General features: G+C 47.4%; 1 protein-coding gene across 1 annotated transcript in view; it reads left to right on the top strand.

Annotated features, from left to right (window-relative positions):
- RASAL1 (RAS protein activator like 1) overlaps nt 1-20,518 on the top strand; it is an 871,242-nt gene that overhangs the window by 58,810 nt on the left and 791,914 nt on the right. Inside the window, exon 2 of the mRNA XM_086943242.1 lies at nt 10,337-10,393. Coding sequence (XP_086799368.1) covers nt 10,337-10,393 — 57 coding nt within the window. The remainder of the gene's footprint in view (nt 1-10,336; nt 10,394-20,518) is intronic.

Below are 20,518 nucleotides of genomic sequence, written 5' to 3'. Positions count from 1 at the left end.
CTTCCAGCCGCTTTGGAGAAGTTGGCTCTGTTAAAATCTTTATTGTCTGGAAGTGAAAGATGTTTGTGTCATTTTTCCTTTTTTATTTCGGTTTCCCCTTTTTTTTGAGGTACGGTTCAAAACATAATAAGTGATTCTTTTTTTCTATGTTAATACACTGTGACACCTCAAACTGTCTAATGTCGAGACGTATATGCCAAATATCCCTATAGCGTTTGACGGAACCGCACCAATTTTTTATGATTATAAATTCTCCCCGCTCCGACCTCTCTACCAGTAAGATCAAGCTTTCCTCTTATGCATGTGCTTTGTATTTATTATGGCCCTCACCTAAACAGTCTCGTCCTTGTCTAACCCTTTTCCCACCTGTTCCTATGTGAATCATTAGAGATTTCCTCCTCTTGTGTTCTATCAGATTGATATCACAAGAAGTTCTCAAGTTTCCTTGGTAGGATTATCTTGTTGTTCTGTTCTTTATCATTTATAAAGAGAGGCCATGTATTAATATGCTTAGTAAATTCTAGAAACAGGATTTGCATGATGATTTACACTGTTATCAGATCATGGAGCCGCTTCCGGGACGATTTTATCCTACAGCCCTTGTTGGCACACCTTCTATACGAGCATCTGTACATAGGTGTGTGAGAGTACGTACTAAAGTTCATCTCGTAGGATGACGTCCGAATTTCTGCGACCTCTAAAATTCTGATTAGAGGTATCCCAGCTGTTAATTTCTCCTCACCTGAGACACTTTTCTTAAAGCAGTGGAAGCCTTACAGGGAGTAAGGACAAATCCTGGGCACTCTGGTAGGCACCTTGGTGCGTGAATATGTTTAATAAAGATTATAAATCCAATGGTTGAACAAAACTGTTGTTTGGTTTATTTCAACATGTTTTCATCAGCATAGTAGTTTGTTGGTCATAGTTCAATAACTTCGTGAATCATATTATATTCATATGATCAAACATCAAAATTTCAATGTTGTTGATAGTTTACACTTTCAAAATGGTCCCCGATGCATTTCGTGCAAGGATGCACTTCTTCAGGGGGAATCTAGAAGGTAAGAGGAAACACTATGTAGTGCGCTGATACAGGAGTCTGGAATACACACCATGCATTAATGGTGAATGAGTGAATGACGAAGGGTGAAGTCCAGGTATATTTAACAATAATATCGGGGTGTGGGGTCATCACCAGACTGTGGGGAGAAACATGAGTGAATAAAGAATGACGAATGGTGTGGAAAGGTACGAGTGCACTGAGAAAGGAAGAAAAAAGATCCTTAAAGTTCAACCCAAGATGTGCATATGGGCTTGTAAAAACGACGGTGCTCTAAGGTGAATGATAACCAGTAAACGGAAGAGGCATAGTGCAGGACAGTGAAGAAGCCATTGGGTACAAGTGCGCAGTCTTACCAGGTATGGGAAGAAAAACCGGCGTTCTACATAGTCCAGGGAATTCTCCGCGAGAGTGATCGTGAACCCGGAAGACGCCGGGGCATGCGCATAAGTGTCATGCAGCGAGCATGGAAAGTGAAAGCAGACTAGTGCTGCAGGGACGGTGAACGGCGCGGATGCAACAAAAAGGTGAAAACATGGCGGGGTGAATACAAATAAAACATATGTGAAAATAAAGAGTGAAATGGTTAATAAATTATATAAGGATCGGAGGAAAACGAAGAGAAATAAAGAAATTTGTACATGGAAATGCGAAGTTTGGAACACAGGGAGAAGCGCATGTATAAAGAAAAACGGATACACACAATAGAATAGAAGAGATGCACAGGTGAAATTGAGGTATGTGACAGCGGAAAAGATAAAGAAAAAGAAAAAGGGACTGTAAAGAGACAGTGAGATCTAGAATGTATAAAAGGCTAGGTTAGTATACATATAGGGAATCAATCAAATAAGCGATGAATTTAGCAAAGTAAAGTACAGGTGGAGTAATCCGGATGTACAGACATCTCCTACAGGTAACAACTATATTCCAATCTATCATTAAGTCCTTTAGGGTGCATAGCACCTTTTTGGACCAGGAAGGTGACCTCCTGCGCACCTATCTAACTGATTACCTAGTTACCTGAGTGCAACTGTATTTACCTCGGAGTGCAGCGGCCCCCATAGACTGTTTACACTTTTCTTAAAGACATCGTCTGCCTCCAAAATTGAATTACCCCTCATTTGACCTCTATTTTGTTTATTCTCCATCTTGAATTTCCCGAAGCTTTTATAAGCCACCCACTTGCACCCTTGTGTGACAAACCTATCCCACAGACTCACCATCTCCAAGGTAGAAAACTGTGAATAAGAAAGAACACAAAAATAAACAGAGCAGAGCAAAACAAGCTACACAGTAGTGTAGTAGTGCACACGCCCCTACAGAGTCTGCAAAACAAAGTAGGTAAATCCGATATGGGTTAGAGGGGGACTCAGCTACCTGAGCCAATGCAAGTTTAAACCGCATGTCACCTTTACAACACCTTTATTTTACAATGACTTACCTTTACAATGAAGCGTTTACAATGCAAGGCCCACCCAGAGCTCACACATTCTCTCTCATGGATTTCAAGCATATTCCTCCACTCCTACCACTCTCTCCTGTAGCCTCCCATTGACATCTCATCACTGAAACCACTCTCCACGTAGACTCCTAGGGACGCTCATCCACTCCTACCATATATACATCAATGTATATTTTTATGTTTGGTTAACTTTTTATTTACATTTTTTTATTATTTAATATACCGGTTTTAAAAATATTGCTCGAGTATTAATACACTCCCACACCCAAAACCCCTCTTTCCCTTTCATCCCGTCCCAGAGGGTGGGTGACAAAAGGAAAAACAATATTACTATTCTAAATTACTAACCATTATGCGTAGTAAATACATGCGTTGTACTACCCCGCGTTGCAATTGTAGTTTCAATGTATCCCTATGTACATGCATTGTAATAGTTGCGTTGTAAAAACAGTGTTGAAAAAGCATGCGTTGTAATGGTCGGCGTTGTAACGTCATATTTTTCTCTCATATGTAGGTTCTAAGGCCATCCCTTCATTACTATCATTCTATCCTGTATATTCCCAGATACTTTCTCTTGCTACTGCCACTCTCTTTTCTAGACTCCCAGGAATATCCTTCCCCTTTTTCCACCCTCTCCTGTAGTCTCCAATTGACATCTCTTCACTGACACCCCTCTCACTGTAGACTTACAGAAACATTCATCCACTCTTCCCACGCTCACCTGTAGACTCTAGGGGCATCCCCTTGCTGCTACCATTCTCTCCTCTACACTCCCAAACGCACTCACGGCTAGCACTCGCTCCTATGTACGCCCCTCTTTCCCTGCCATTGCCTCCAGGTACAGGATTCCACTTTTATCAATTACCTCACCTGCTATCTCCCAGGTATTGCCCCTTGTAGGAAGGGGGAGTCTCTAGTTGGCGCAGTGCAACACTAGCGACAAGCAGGGACTCTCCTCTTCCTCGTCAGGGCTGAGGGTTACCTTCCAGACAACCTCTGCTTACCCTCTAGGTAGTGTGGCTTAAGCAGTCGCAGGCTAATCTTTGGGGCATATAGGTTAAACACTTGCAATAGTACACCTTTACAACCAACCCACCACACAACGAGACCAGGCTGTATTCTGTAAAAATATATATCTTTATATAGATTTTAAGCAGGCTTGTGAATACAGTCAACGTACTTTATGATAACGGTTGCAAGTTACTCAGTTCAGGTTACCACAGTTCTTATAGCAGGTCTCTTTGGGCCCGTAGGCCGGTGTTAACCAAAGTTCTTGTGGAGCCGGCGGCTTCCAGGGGATCTGTCCCACGTCGCGTTGCCTTCCCGGGGTCGCTGATCGTTGCGGCTCTTCAGCCGAGCAGGTCACTGGTCATCCGGGGCAGCGGTGTTCTGTGGCGGCAGGGTCCTCTCCTCGTCGTCCGCTCCGACCCTGGAGGCGGCGGCTGTGCGGTGGTGGCAAGTGGCAGTACGGTCCCCAAGTGCAGGACGTACCCAGCCAAGTGCCGGTGCAGCTGTGGGCTCACAGCTGGGCTGTCGGGCAGGTTACGACCTTGCGGATTCTCACAGGGCAACTGTCCGTCTTTGCAGGTGAGTGGCTGCTCGTTATGCAGTCACCTCGAGAGCTCAGACCGGACGGGTCCTACTTCGCTTTGCTCTCGGGCTCCCGGTGCAGTTGCGGTCACGGTGTTCGGGCCAGCGGCGGCTGGTCCTTACTTTGCTCTCGCTGTTGCTTTGGGCCCCGGTCACGGTGGTCAGGTGGATGCCGTTGCCTTGGAGGAGATTCCTCCGTCGGTGCTGCGGCGATGGTCAGCACCCGCAGTCGCTTTCTTCCAAGGGGGTAGCGTCCACTGGTCCTGGGACGCTGATCAGGGGGCAAGTTCAGTTGCAAGCCCTTGGAGATCTCTTTAGCAGAGTTTGGCACAAAGTAAAGCAAAAGTCTTCTCGTAGTCTTTTCTCCTTCCTCTCCTTCGGCAGCAAGGCACCAGACACAGGCAAGAGTCAGCACCCTTCCTTGTCTCCCACGGTCCTTCTCGTCGGGCAGAGTCCTTCTGTGGCCCAAACCGGATCTAATTTTCAAGGAGCAGGGCTCCTTCTTTTATAGGCCAATTCTTTTGTCCTCGCAGGCCAGGGGGGCCTTTGCATAGCCACTCTCAGTCCTTGAGTACCCCGGCGGGTGTACTCCGGCTTCTGCTTTCAGTGTGAGGGGCAGGCGCATCAGACGCCCCCCAGGGGGTGGAGCCAGCATTGTGCGGACAGGGGCGGCCAGAGTACCTTGTTGATGGGGGCTTCGCCCTTCCTGGGCCAGGTGCCGGCAGAGTCATCCGCCGCTCCCCAGGAGGGTGGAGCCAGCATTGTGGTGGCCGAGCACAGCTACAGTTCGAGTCAAGAGGCACTCCTACCTCCCACTAAGGTGTAATCTGCGCATTCACCACCGGTCATTCCTCCAGCCCTGTCACTCACACATCCCAGACAGTCAGATACACATACCAGCAGAGGCGGGCTGAAATGGTTGAGCAAGCAAATGCTAACTTTCTAAAAGTAGCATTTGCAAACCCAGGATACTAAAATAAACTTGACTACAAGAAATATTTTATCATCCTGAGTTCAGGCATACTAAACATGACTCGCTACCATGCTCCTTGAGCCTGCGGGAATTATAGGGTGTAATAATTCCAGCAGCTCAGTCTGGCCTAATGGAGCAGGTAGCCTTCAATAGTGAAATATGGTCTTGGTTGTAAGTCACTACTAGGACATGCCACGCACATCAGGGCTTGTCCTACCTTACACCTACAACGCACCCTGCCCGCAGGCCTACCATAGGGGTGACTAATATGTAGTCAAGGGAAGGGTCGAGGCTGGCAAGTGGGTGCACTTGCCCAGCTAGCGTGACAGTACGAGACCGCACGCGGGTTCTGCGGTCGCAGTTCCCAGACACAACTTTACGGCTGCTTCGGTGGGTGGCGCAACCAGCGCTGCAGGCCCACCAGCAGTATTGGCATCTACAAGCCCCGGCACTCTCTAGTGCGCTTTACTAGGGACTGACAGTAAATCCAATGCACCAATCATGGATACCAATCGTATGTACAGTTTTACAGTAGGGAGCACTTGCACTGCGGCACGGATCAGCCGTGGCGCAGTGCCCTGAGTATCGGAAAACCAGCAAAACATCGGAGGCACATCAGCAAAAAGTGGAAGGGAGACTCACGCCAAGGTGCCAGGTCTAACACCCCTCTCATTCCTGCAAACTGCCTCACACATTCTCTCAGTGATAGCACACTCACTCTCCTGTAGACAGTCAGACACTCTCCTCCTCGGCTACCTCTCTCTTTTGTAGATATATAGCTGTATTTCTTCAGTTAGGGGCAGCTTCAGGGCAGTGCGGCTGGTGCTGTTGCACAGGAAGCCGAGTTCAAGTGCGATGTGTTATGAAGGGTTTAAAACCACCTGCTGCAGAGTTTCTTTGGTGTCCTGCAGTTTTCAGGCAATAATGAACATGTCAAGATACCTCTGGTGATTAATGTAGCTGCTGAAGAAAAGTTTGAGTTTTGCCCAGTGGCAATTGTGATTCATCATAAAGTAGTGCAGGGGGTCAATGTGCCTCCTGCAAAGCATGTGTACAGTGCAGATCACAGAATTGTATTTCTTGAGATAGCTCAGTGGGTTATTGCTTTTGTTACAGAGATTGTTTTGCTACTTGTAGTTCATAATTTACAGTCCCAAAATAGCACAGTGAGTTGTAAACTGTCATTCAATAGCTGCATGAAAACTGCAAGGTATAGGTTAGAATAGGGGACTCCTTTTATTTTGTGTAATTAAACTACTTATGTTCAATGAAAATCATCCCAAGCTACTAATATTATTCAAGTTGTAATAGGGATCAGTCAGACAAGATTATATTAGTGGCCACTCTTTCCCGGGTTGCCAGCAGTGATCCTTTCAGTGCATCCGGCATAGCTGCCAGCAGTAATGTGATATATGCTTTGTTAATATGGAATGCTTATTCATGGGTAATGCAAAACAGACATAGCTGCAATGCCACCAGTATCAAGTTAATAATATTAGCAAAAGATCTCCCCAACTTCACATAACTTGATGCCGAAATATGAGCATTACATTTTTTGGGGTAACACAACAATTTTTTCTTCAACCATCAGGTTATACGTTCTGAAAGTACAAACATTTTCATCTCAAATACAAATTGTTAAATTTCGGTACACTAATATATATATATATATATCAGTAGGTAGTTATAGTTAGGACCGCTTCCTGATCAAAGGGTTGTCCCCGAAACGCGTTGGGTCTTGACATTAAGCTGAATTAAAAAACACAGCTTTTCTCAACCTTTGTGTCCATGGCGTACTGTTTGAATATCGAGGAAGCAGCGCATTTGGAATTATATATATATATATATATATCACCAGTAGGTAGTTATAGTCAGGACCGCTTGCCAAAGCTTCACAACATTTTTAAAATACTTCCCTTTTTTGGTTCAGCTGCTGTGTTGAAAGTTTCGGGGTGACACGTTAAGCGGGGGCAGAGAATAAAGGGGGTCTCTAAACGTGTTTTCCTCATGTTGGGTCTATGGGGATTTTTCATTATTTGAACACGACTAGAGCCTGAACTGCTGAACAGAATTGCACTGAATTTGGCAGAAGGCTAGATGTGGGTCCAGAAAAAGAGCTTTTTGTGAATTAGTGTAAATCCATTCCGTAGTTTCAGAGATATTAAAGTTAAAAAAATATTGATATCTGGGTACGAGAATCCTTGCAGTGGACTCACGGGTCCTTCTAACATCTGATTGGCTGCCAACACTTCAAACAGGAAGTGTTGTTAGCCCTCTTGAGATTCAGCTTGAAGCCAAGTCCCACAAAAAAGTCAAAAATAATGAAAAGGTGGTAGGGTAGAAATACCCTGACCCCTCAGATGTGGTGGGGGGGTCCCACAGGGATTATGCCGGGGTAAAAAGTATTTATTTTTCATGTAATTTTGCACAAATTCGCAGGGAGATCAATGAATCAGTGAGTGGCTGTGTAATGGGTGTGGGAATGGGTTTGAGAATGGTAGTGTGAAAGTTGGCGTGGGTGTATGAAAGGTTATATGGGGGTGTGAGTGGGTGCGTCAGAGATGCTGTGGATAATGTCATCAGTGATGTCATTTGAGATATCATCAGTGATGTCATGAGTGATGTCACTGACCTGGTCATGAGTGATGTAATATGTAAGGTCACATCCCTGTAACCTTTGTTTTTTTCAGTGAATATAAATATATATATATTTCTAATTTAGTATACTGGGTTGTGCACAGGAGTGCTACTAAGATATAGCTGTAGCTCACCACCCATTGGAGAAGCCTGGGATAGCACCTTATGGTTTTCTCCAGTCTTTTATTATCCTAAGGTTGCTAAGAAGGGTTAGTTAGAGTAGAAATACATTCTTATTAGGAAAGTCAACCACTGACCTGCATTTTGAATTCCGAGTTGTGCTTCTCCAGGGCAGGCACTCTTAAAATATACTGCCTACCAGTATGGATGACATGTGACTCCTACACATTGTAGTCCTCATTTTGTTATATAGCATTTCCTATACACTGTTTTACACAGATATGATTTGCGGTCTCTGTATAATGTGTGTGTGTGAAGTAAAGTGCTCTGACACCCTACCCTGGTATGAGTAGCACTATGAGACAAATTAAATGCATGTTAGGGGGTATGGAGAGATGGATGGCTCTGTGGGAGGGTGATAGTGAGGGAATCCATGGAGAAGGAAGTCACGGGGAGCAGCCAGCAGATTTTCGCACCGGGCAAGCTGGTCTTGCCCTCAGTGATGCTTCTTTCTCCTGTAGACTCCCAGACACAATAATTCACTGATACGCCGCTCTCTTGTAAACTGCCCTACACATTCCCCCACTGTGCGTTCTCTCTTAAGTAGTCTCCCTGAAATATCCCTTCATTGCTTCCTCTCTCTCCAGTAGACTACCACAAACACATTCCCTCTGTGCCACCTCTCTCTGCTGTGGACTCACACACACATTCCCTCTGTGCCACCTCTCTCTGCTGTGGACTCACACACACATTCCCTCTGTGCCACCTCTCTCTGCTGTGGACTCACACACACATTCCCTCTGTGCCACCTCTCTCTGCTGTGGACTCACACGCACATTCACCCAGTGCTACCCCTCTAGGGTGACCAGACGTCCCGGATTTGCCCAGACAGTCCCGGTTTTTCACAAGCTGTCCCTGTAGACTTCAGGAAATTAAGCTCATGTCCCGGTTTTTAGAGAGGGTCGGTTGAAAACGGTGGGAGGTATTTTTTTATGTTTTTGCAAAGCAGGGATAGTTATCAGCTGTTATAAGAAAGCTATTTAATTAACAGGCATGCTACTAGCTTTAAAAATGGCATTTTATGCATGTTCTTACTGCCTATTTTGTAAGGTAAACATCGTTTACCACAAAGTTTTTACAACACGGTACCTTTACCACACATCCCTTACAACGCAAGTCGTCACTACGACTTGCGCTGGAGGGCGCTAAAGGATTAAAAATAGTTAATTTACTATCCCAACACCTTCCCTAGGGTCCACGGGGACTGGTGTTAGAATAGTAAATTATACTATTCGAAATCCGCACCCCCAACGCAAGTCGTGGTAACAACTTGCGTTGTAAGGGATGCGTGGTAAAGACGGTACACGTTGTACCGTCATACATCCATTTTGTAATTCTCTAATGAGAAACGCTGTCATTTTGTGTGCCCGGTTGAAGTAAAATCGTAGTCCTTCTTCTATATTTGGGAAATGTCCCTATTTTTGGCTTGAAAATTCTGGTCACCCTATACGCCTCTCTCCTGCAGACTCCCAAGCACATTCCCTGCTGCTGCCCTTCTCTCCTATACGTGCCCAGACACTTTCCCTCACTGCTACGCTCAATGCATCCCCCCTGTTGACTCCCAGACTCATCCATTTGCTAACAGTTCGGTATACTCCTTTAACCTCCACAAATTGGTCCCTAGTGACAACCCCGTCCACCATTACTGCTTTCAGCCAACCTGTAGCGCTGTTGTCTGCCACCTCCCACCAGTGCTTAATTTGAACCAGAGAGAACGCACAGTGGGGGCTGGGCACTAGCTCTTAATTGTCAACTCCAGCACTTATAACAGTCTGCCATGAAGTGGGGCTGTTTGTCTAATTTAGAAAAGAGCACACCAGCAGGTGTTTATTAATTCAATACATATTACAAATGATTAATACCTGCTGCCAAGGCCATTCTTAAAGCTACAGGACCTGGAGTAGCCTGAGTTGTAACACTTGTATGTGTGTGATGGTTAGAGGGTTTGTTGGAAGTGTGATTGGCAACACTGTCAGGGACAGTTCCCCTGAAGAGGGTCTTGGCACAGTTTTTTCCCCTTCAAATTAAGCACTGCTTCCCACCAGTGTTCCCGCTGTTTCTGGTGGTCTCCCCTCAGCTTTGTTCTGCTTTTCTTCTCCCAACCCATAATAAGTGTATCCAAACACAAAAAAGCCTTTAGCCCAGTTCACTTCCCGGCAGGCTGTGCGTCTCCTATCGGGTAAACAAACTCTAACTACATACCTGTCCTAATGAGGTGAAAAGACCCTGGGATTTAAAAACAGTGCATCCATTCATTCTTCGGTCAACCCCCTCCCCTGCACCTCTACTCTGGAGGGATAAGGGGGGCCCTCCCCCCACCCCCCCCTCAAGCTGTGTACCAGGAATCCTGTTATGAATGGGTCGATTGTGTGCTTTGGAACTCTAGCTTTCTGTTAATACTCAACTATTCTTCGATTTTTCTCTTGTTCCCAAGGTCTGGCACCAGTGACCCCTACTGCATAGTGAAGGTGGACAACGAGGTGGTGGCCAGGTAAGGGACAGTGCGCATCCCACATTTCTGTACAGTGACGCAGACATTACACTGTGGCAGCGCTTCTGGGTTTCACTGCCATTTACATGTTGTAGCAGGGACCTCCTATTTTCACTGACTTTTGTGTGGTGTAGCAGCGGCTTACTGGTTTCACTGAGCAGGGGGGACATGACTTTGTTTTTTGTAAAGTGCTGCTGGGGCCCACATTCTACACCAAGGGAAACAACAAAGGATCCTTTGTTGCAAATCACGCTGTCCTGATTAACCCTGCATTTAAAGTAATCTGTTTCTTGTTGTGCACACTAATAAAAGACAACAATCATATGTACAGTCATTTTCATGTTTTCAATATTAACTTTCTTTGATGATTTCACATGTATTGGTATACAACATGGTGCCTAGTATTATAACAGAAAAAAATAACAAATTCAAAAACAATCTAAAACAAATTATCTAAATTCATAATCTAAATGACTTTGAAAATAAAATATTTTCTCATACTAAAGTGTACAAGTGGGACGAGAGGCAGGGCAGTAGAACTACATGGCCTATATCAGTAAAAAGGTGCTAGGAATTTCACTGAATTATGGGGGGGGGTGAGGAGGGCAAAAGGTAAGGGACAATGCCGGGGGTCTTGTGACAGGAACTTTTCTAACAAAGAAGAAAACAATGAATATGGTAACACGCTACCTGCCCCCCCATAAAAAAATTACCTACCCCTTTATAAAATTAAACTACGGTTGACTGTGGTTCAGATTTTTGGGGTTCACTCAATCAAGACCTTTGTAAAGCGCGCTACTCACCCGTGAGGGTCTCAAGGCGCTGGGCGGGAGGGGGGGGTTGCTGCTACTGCTCGAACAGCCAGGCCTTGAGTAGACTCCTGAAGGTTATTAGGTCTTTGGTCTGCCGTAGGAGGATGGGGAGGGTGTTCCAGGACTTGGTGGCGAGGTAGGAGAATGATCTGCCGCCGGTGGTCACTCTTCGGATGGGGGGACGGTGGTGACGGCAAGGTCAGCGTAGCGTAGCTGGTGGTTCAGGGTGTAGAAGGTGAGTCGTTTGTTGAGATATGCTGGTCAGGTGTTGTGGAGTGCCTTGTGTGCATGGGTGAGGAGCTTGAAGGTGATCTTCTTGTTGGTGGGAAGCCAGTGCAGGTCTCTCAGGTGGGGTGGGATGTGGCTGTGGCGAGGGATGTCGAGGATCAGGCATGCAGAGGCGTTCTCTATGCCTTGCACTCATTTCAGCAGTTTGGCCTGGGCTCCTGCGTAGAGGGCGTTTCCGTAGTCCTGTCTGCTGCTGACGACGGCCTGCGTGACCGTACTTCTGGTGTCGGTGGGGAACCACCTGTAGATCTTTCGGAGCATGCGGAGGGTGTTGAAACAGGAGGAAAAGATGGCATTGACTTGCTTGGTCATGGAGAGTGTTGAGTCGAGGATGAATCCTAGGTTGCACGTGCTGATTCCAGGGCCATCGGCCACCAGGAGTCGCCCCAGGCAGATAGGGTGGAGCCGAGGATGAATAACTCCGTCTTGTCCGAGTTCAGCTTCAAACGGCTGTTCTTCATCCATTCTGCGACAGCTTTCATTTCTTCGTGGAAGTTGGTTTTGGCGGTGAGAGGGTCCTTGGTAAGGGAGAGGATCAGTTGTGTGTCGTCGGCGTAGGAGATGATGTTGAGGTCGTGCAGTCTGGCGACGTGGGCTAGCGTGGCTATGTAGATGATGAACAACGTCAGGCTGAGTGAAGTTCCTTGGGGTATGCCGCAGATTATCTTGGAGGCTTCGAATCGGAAGGGGGGGAGGTGGACGCTCTGTGTTCTGCCGGAGAGGAAGGAGGTGGTCCATTACAGTGCTATGCTTCGGATTCCTGCGTCGTGGAGGCGAGTGCATAGGGTATGGTGGCAGACAGTGTTGAACGCGGCTGTAGGTCCAGGAGGATGAGGACCGCGGTCTCGCCATTGTCCAGCAGGGCCCTGATGTCATCGGTGGCGGCAATGAGGGCTGTTTTGGTGCTGTGGTTGCTGCGGAACCTGCGGGTCCAGGATGTTGTTCTCCTCGAGGTAGCGGGTCAGCTGTTTGTTGACAGTTTTCTTGATGACCTTGGCCAGGAACAGGATCAGGGAGATGGGCCGGAAGTTCTTGAGGTCCCTCGGGTCTGCCTTGGGTTTCTTGAGCAGGACGTTGTCCAGGTCGCCATCTTGAAGTAGGTGTTGATGGCCTTGCGGAGATGGGGTGCGATGGTGGCGCTGGCTTTGTTGAAGATGTGATGAGGGCACAGGTCTGACGGGGAGCCGGATTGGATGGTGCTCATGACTTTGATGGTGTCGTTGTTGATGTTGGTCCAGGTGAGTAGGGGGTCGCTATGGGTGGTGGCCGTGGTGTCTGAGGTGTTGTTGGCTGCCGTGGTGGACTGGTGGTTGAAGCTGTTGTGGATGTATGCAATCTTGCGTTGGAAGAAGGTGGCCAGGGAGTTGCACAAGTCTTGTGATGGTGGTGTTGGAGCTGTGGTTGGAGAGTTCCTTTACAATGTAGAAGAGCTCTTTGCTGTTGTGTGCGTTGTTGTCGAGGGGGTCCTTGAAGGATGTCTATTTGGCGGATCTGATGAGGGGATGGTGTTGGCGCATGGCGTTCTTGTGGGCTGCTTGGTTCTCCGGCATCTGTTCGTAGCGGGCACAGTCGTTGATCCAGCATCTGAGGTTGCTGGCGGCGGTGTTGGCGTTGGTGGGGTCTGTGGGTGGGCTTTGGGCGAGGGCAGTGTGTAGCTGGTCTTCGGTGATTTTGCTCCATCAGCGGCGAGGGATCTGTTGGGTGTGGAGGTGCGTGGTGGGCTTCTGGAAGGTGAAGTGGATTCAGCGATGATCGGTCCAGTGGAGTTCGGTGGTGTGGCGGAAGGAGACATGGGAGTTTGTGGAGAAATGGGATCAAGCGTGTGGCCGACGGAGTGGCTGGGCGCAGTGACGAGCTGTTTGAGTCCAAGGTTGGCGAGGTTGTCGATCAGGGTGGTGGAGTTGGTGTTGTTATTGTTCTCAAGGTGGAAGTTCAAGTCCCCGAGGCGGATGTAGTCCGTGGACGCAAGGGCGTGCGTGCTGACAAAGTCGGTGATGGAGATGCTGAACTGTGGCAGGGGTCCGGGGGGGCCTGTAGATCAGCGTTCCTCTGAGGGTGGTGTTGGGATCAGTGTGGATCTGGAAGTGCAGGTGTTCGGCAGTGTTGAGGGTGTCTTCGGAGTTGGTGGAGACCGAGAGTGGATTTGTGGATGATGGCAATTCCTCCTCCTACTCCCTTAGTACAGTTTCTGCAGGTGATCTTGTAGTTGCCCGGGATGGCTATGGCAATGTCGGGTGCCGAGGAGTCATTCATCCAGGTCTATGTCAGGAAGGTGACGCCCGGGGAGGACATGTCGAGCAGGTCCCAGAGTTTGATGGCGTGTTTGCGTGCGGAGCGGGTTTTCAGGAGTATGCATCTGAGGTGGTTGCGTCTTGTCATGGGGGGTGGATTTGCCAGTCTGCTGCTGGTGAAGCTGCAGTTATGGCAGGAGAAGGGTCCTTGGGTGCGCTTCGGGCGGCCTGGAAGCAGGTGTGAGCTCGTCCAGTGTGGAGTGCTTGGAGGGTGCTGGCATCGTAGCGGAGACAGGCGTTGTGGCATGCGCAGGGTCCAGGGGTTCTGGCACTGGGTGTGGTCCAGGCGTGGACCGGAGCTGAAGGGCTTTCCTTAGGCGCTCCTCTGGCGCACCAGCTGCGTGGCCGCATAGCGGCCGCCATAAGAAGGAGAGGTGGGAGGGAGGAGTAGCTGGGAGGAGGGAGGGAGCGGACAAATGGGAGCTGGGGGCGGGCCGCAGGGGACGCAGTTGCGGGAAAGCGGGAACGGCGAAGGGTACAGAAGTGAGAAAGGGCGCAGCAGAAACAGAGGGAATAAAGGAGGTGAAAAACGGACACAATAAAAACAATTACAAATACAGCCAAAAAACAAAGCATGAAAGCAAAACCTACAGCCTCCCACTGGCCACCACGGTTGAGACGCAGGTGGTAGCCTGTGGATGGAGGTGGGCCTCGAACACAGTCAGCAGTGGCAGCTGGGCTCAGGACACGGGCACAGTCAGGTGGAGCTGTACGGCGTGGTGAGCGACCTGCCTAGAAACAGGGCTAAGGGTCTCTCTCTTCACCGTGCAGCGGCCACCATAAGAAGGGGAGGTGGGAGGGAGGAGCAGCTGGGAGGAGAGGGGGAAGCGGACGAATGGGAGAGGGGGGGCGGGGCAATGGGGGACGCAGCGGCGGGAAAGCGGGAACGGTGAAGGGTACAGTGCTCAGGGTTCAGGGCCTAAATACATTTTTGGACATGACCGATAATGTACAATTAATTTCTATAGAATTTGTCCTTTTTTTCTGTCCTTGATATAAGTGAATATTTCAGATATTGTTACCTTACTTCAAATTAACAAGGGAAAGTAAATCTGATTGAATAATATGCTATTCTTTGTCAGATAATAAAACATTATCAACTAGTTAGTCAAGAATATTGTGAATTTGACTGTGCAAGAGACAAAGAAGAAAGGACGGTACTAGCTGCAAATGTCACATAAACTAATTTAGAAATGGTTTTAAAGGGGTTATCCTCCTCTGTCATTATGAGAATAATATCTTCATGGGCATTTTTAACTGGTGTGTACAGGCTCACATTTTGAAAGAAATAAAGACATTTCTTAGCTCCAATACTGCGAAAGCTATGAATAAGAGCAGGACCCTGACTGGGAAGATGCCTAGAACGTGGCAGGAGGACAACAGAAATGGTCCATGTGATGGGGGAGCCACGGAGCTTGCATCAAGACGGCGGTTCTTTAAACTTGCTCTGTGGGCCAGAGCAATTATCTTACAGAAACATCCACTTAATTGAGCATTTTTTGCTTTGCTCTTTCTCACTTAGTTGAGGGAAGTGACAGAGCAGGCTGACTGTGTCTTGGGTCCCGATGAGCGGCAGACACGGTACGCGGGAGGCTGCACTGCCACAGCAGCTGATCCTTGCCACCAGGTGTGCTAGGCCAGGAAGCTCGATTGGTGGGCCACTGTCGCGGCAAAGGCCGGTGTGTGCAGCTGCCAGTGCCTCCCCTGATGGACAGTGGACTGACAGGAGGAAGGACTAGTTACACCACGCCAGAGGCTTAATTGCCCCCGAGGAAACCTGGGGAACAGGACAAGCAGACCCCCTGACTCTATGCTGGACCACATGGATGTTAGGTGCCCCGTGCCATGGCCTGATAGTGGGCCCACCAGCATTCTCACGGAACCTTAGGCGCTGCATGGCTTCCTTTAAGGGAAGTGGCGCTTCCTAAAGTTGCCCTAGACACGGAGTTTGGATTTGGATACAATGGTATGAAATAGCTGTAACCCTGGGAGGTCCTGTACGAGTGGTAGGGGTACAAAACTGCTGAGGTTCAGCACTAAGACTTTGTGTGGGTACAAGAGCTGAACGACTGCCCCCCCCCCACCCACAGTTGCCGGCAGAGAACCCCAACAAGACATTGATGCCTTGCTCTGCAGACTACCCATTTCAGCCCTTAATAGTGATCTCTTGCACTGCAGCCAAGCAGCAGCGTTATCTTTATCGCTGCTCTTGCTGTTGTGAACTCCAGGCACCTTGGTAGACCAACCTGAACTGTGACATAGGGGGGACCCTGTAACCTGCATCCCCTGCAACCTTTGGCCTAAAACGGTGCACCAGGTGAGTGCCTCCCTTATGCACATCATGGGCAAGACAGATGAACAATCCACCGTGAATGTTGATGCTCGCAGAAACCAAAAACCTCTATAACTTGGTGCCCCAGCAGACTTTGTGGAAGTGGAACCAGCGCTAGATGAATCGCCATCCCCGCATGAAGTTGCCTCACCTCCTCAGAGAGATGAAAAACAGCCTATCATCATTTGGCACTAAGATTGACTCATTGTCCAGTCGGCTTGACGATATGAAGGAGCGGTTGGGTTGCCAAAATGTAGCTATAGATATGACTGAGCGAAGGATCTTGGACGTATAAGATGACAAAGCACAGCATATTGTGCTGCAAAAAGAGATAGCGATGGAAATGGAGATGATCATATTAAATAATGAAAATCTAGGGGCATGATTGCATAGAAGCAACATCAGGATGCTAGGAATGGCTGAAATTACATTCAAGAGCGCACTGAAGAACAAAGAGAAAAGATGCTCCGAGAGGTCATTGGGATGGAGGCGCTCACTTGCCTGCTGGTGTGGAGACACCATATCATGCTTTGGCCCCAGGCCAATCCCATGGGCCCCACCATGCCCCTAATTGCAAAATCTCTCAAATATAGAGATAGAAACACTATCCCGAGACTGGAGTGGGAAAAACTTAGCATCCATTGCAACAGAATATCTTTTTTATTCTTCTCTGATTTTACACAAAGCATACGGGTCGCACAGCCAAAATTTGTCTCAGTCAACAAAAAACTACAGAATATGGGGATCCAATATGCCATGCTTGTTCCGGCCCTGCTCCTTTTTCAGCTGACAGGGCACAACGATGATCTTTAGGGACCCTAAGGAGGCATCCTTGATCCTCAACAGGTTCAGCATAAACCAGAATGGAACACCTTCTGACAACAGAGTTACACAGGCAAGAGGTCTTTGAATGAAAGGTACGACTTTGCACCAGAAATGGTTCATACTAAAGAACAAGGCTGCTATGGCGTACCGGACATAAGAGGTGTAGACCCGTGACCTTTCACCAGGAATGGACCCGCTGGTTAACAGCTACATCCTCACATCCTTTTCAGACTCCTACCCTCCCTATTGATCTGTTCCTTTTTGCCTCACTGCTGCAGAGAACTTTTACATGAATGTCTTATCTCTGGTCCCTCTAGGCAAGGTGCCATTTAACTTCCTAGCTACCTATCACTACCACTGTTTATGTCTCAAGTTGTGTTTATTTGGCTGGGGTTCTTGTAGAACAACTACGGGGCGACTGGGGCCCGGTGTGGGAGGTGGGTAGGAAGGGGGTTTGTTTACTGCCTTTATGATGCACACTTGGCGCTCAGATGTGGTGCAGCCTTCCCAAAAGGCGATCACCAACTGCATAATGCCACCACATATGACGCTCGGCTTAGAGCCAAGGCCCTATGCAATTAGGACTTTGACTGAAGTGTATCACATGGAATATTAGAAGTCTGGGTAATCCTCACAAATGTCGGCAGGCTCCGGCATATCTGTCTCAACATCAGGTAAATGTGGCATTCCTGAAGGAGAAACACTTTGGTCCTACACGCACCCTTGCTTTGCAAAAGCATGGGGATAGCACTACTGCTTCGCATCTTACTCTACCTCCTCCCAGGCATAGCGATTCTGATCCACCGGTCGGCCAGGTTTGAGCATTTACACATGACTGTACACCTAGAGGAGAGGTACTTGGTAGTCCAAGGGTTGTTTGGGAAGGCACACCTCACCCTGGTTCATTCCTATGACCTACGGTCTACAGTATGGGGGAAGCGACCACTATGCAGTACTACAACAACTAATGGATTACACGAAAGCCTTATCCCATAAACATAGCAAAGCAGGAGACACTATAGTTTCTATTCTCTGGGAATATGCCATGATTGGCATTTGGAAGGAAACACATCCTGACTGTAGAGAATACATATTTCATTCCTCAGTGCATGACATCTCTGTGATAACGGTGACTACAGCCTGCGAAGTTTCAGGATAGACCTTCCTGGAAGAAATACGAGATGCAGCACAGCATTATTTCGGTGAAAATAAAGTCTGTGAATTCTGCCTTCACACTGTGGGAGGCTTATAAAGCAGTGATCTGGGGCACATGTACAGCAAAAAGCAATGGGATATTAAAATCCATCCAGGGTGAGCTGGCCAATTTAGAATTGGGGATAAAATAATTGGAAGAAAAGTTTAGTGCATTGAAAAGGATTGCGATGTATGCGGACAACATTTTACTCCTGGTTAAAAAAACAGCCTGAAAGCTTCACCCAATAACGTGAGACATATTATCTTATGGGTGATGGTTAGGTTTGAACATCAGCTGGAAGATCTCTATATTAATCCCCCTCATGGATGCCGTGGTGCATCCATCCACTGTTCTGACAGACCAGGTTAGGTGTCTGGTTATAATGTATCATAGGCATATTGACAAACTGATCACGGCTAATCACGAGATCTGTATATCAAGGTCTGCCGATGTCTTGCAGAGGTGGATTGTGCTCTCACTTACGGTGGGTGGCAGAACTGCACTGATGAAAATGGTGATGCAGCCAAAACTGTTGTACTTGTTCCAAAATATTCCTCTCCCCCCTACGAAAGGTGTTCTTTACTCAGCTACGATCGCCGATGGATCACATTGGCTTGGGCTGGAAAACAGTCACTTATTAGCTGGAGTAGACTGCAGAAGCTGTAACCAAGAGGAGAGTTGGTGCCCCCAACTTTGAATTGTACTACTTTGTAGAACAGGCTTGCTTCACTAATTACTGGGTACACAACCAGCTTTCAGGTCTGCACTTCGACCTGGAGGGTGGACTGGACTGGCGGATCCGCCCCAATCAAAGCAAGCCTATATTCTAGGCCACACCGCCCATACTGCAAGATTCATGCAGCTCATTGCACGGGGTGTGCTCTCACATGTTGGATAAAACTGGGGGAATATCAGACTCAGTATTCGGATTGGGCTGAAAGCCAGCATTACTTACATGGTCACTTAGGCCAAAATACTGCGCTGTTCCCATTGCTCAGGTGAAAGAAACTCAGAATCATGGAAGACCACATTCCAAATCACCAGTTTTTATCACTCAAGGAGTTTCAGGCCCATACACCGTAGACCATAAGCTAGGATATTACAACCTCAAACACAAGCAGAAACAATTGCTCCCAACATTCAAGAACCCCCCAGCAGTCTGGGAACTGATGTTGATGCTATTACAAAACCCATCATCAAACCATCTGGTTCCCAGAATGTATGGTATGTCTCTGAAGCTAGCCTCAGAACCAGAATTGCATGCACAAATGCAATAGTCACTAAATTTAGGTATTGAGATCACTGATAAACAATGGGCTTTATGTTGTGCGCGGGCTATAGAAGAATACTCAAATAGACTCATACACTCTAAATATCTCCCTAGGACATATCACACACTTGTAGGTATGGCCAGACATGACATATCCACTGACCCTAGCTGTTGCCAGTCTGGCACCCCCTGTATGGACTTTCTTCATCTAGCATGAGGGTGCTCGGTGATGGCCACCTTATGGTCACAGGTTTTAAAAAAAACTATAAATAATGATAGATAACATGATTCCAATATCCCCATGATGGTACTGTTGGGTTGTGTGGTGAAGCCCCTGAAATACGGTAGGACGTTGTTGACGATGGCGACTCTATTGGGCTGCCACAGAGTAGCCAGGACGGGTGAGGTACAAAGACACTGAAGTTTAATCTATATATATATAAAAACGAAAGTATGTCTGTTTTTCTTTATGCATTACTACACCATTCATCCGATCGGCATGAAACTTTGGGAAGTTGTTGAGTACACTCCCGCGAAGGTTTCTGGCAAAAGTTTTTGAGTACACTCCCGCGAAGGTTTCTGGCAAAAGAAAAAGAAACATTTGTTAAATATCGGCCCCCGGCCCCCAGGGCCCTCATAATCTTTCCAATACTGAACGTTTACAGTTTCCGGTGCAACTCGCTTTTGCAATGACCATCAACAAAGCACAAGGACAATCTCTGCAAGTGTGTGGACTAGATTTGGAGAATCCGTGCTTCTCACATGGACAACTGTATGTGGCCAGCTCACGTGTCGGAAAACCTTCTGATTTATTTGTGTACGCACCAGACGGAAAAACAAAAAATACTGTGTATCCACAAGCACTCGAATAAATAAACAGAATTAAAACAACACTTTAAAATGTTTTCCATATTAAAATGAATAACTTTCAATAAAAATGACACTATGTAAATTGAATGTTATCATAACATGTTTCCTTAAATTTCGTTTCTTCTGAGGTCGCAGCAACGCGCGACGGGTAAGCTAGTTGTTTGATAAAAGATATGGTACAGTGTAGTGAACTACCATAGCTGTATAAGGTAACCCTTCTATATGCCGCCAAACCAATGGAT

This window comes from Lissotriton vulgaris, chromosome 11 (genome assembly GCF_964263255.1).
Source record: "Lissotriton vulgaris chromosome 11, aLisVul1.2, whole genome shotgun sequence".
Taxonomy (NCBI): Eukaryota; Metazoa; Chordata; class Amphibia; order Caudata; family Salamandridae; genus Lissotriton; species Lissotriton vulgaris.
The sequence above is the reverse complement of the archived record's forward strand: the minus strand, read 5'-3'. Positions and strand labels throughout refer to the sequence as shown.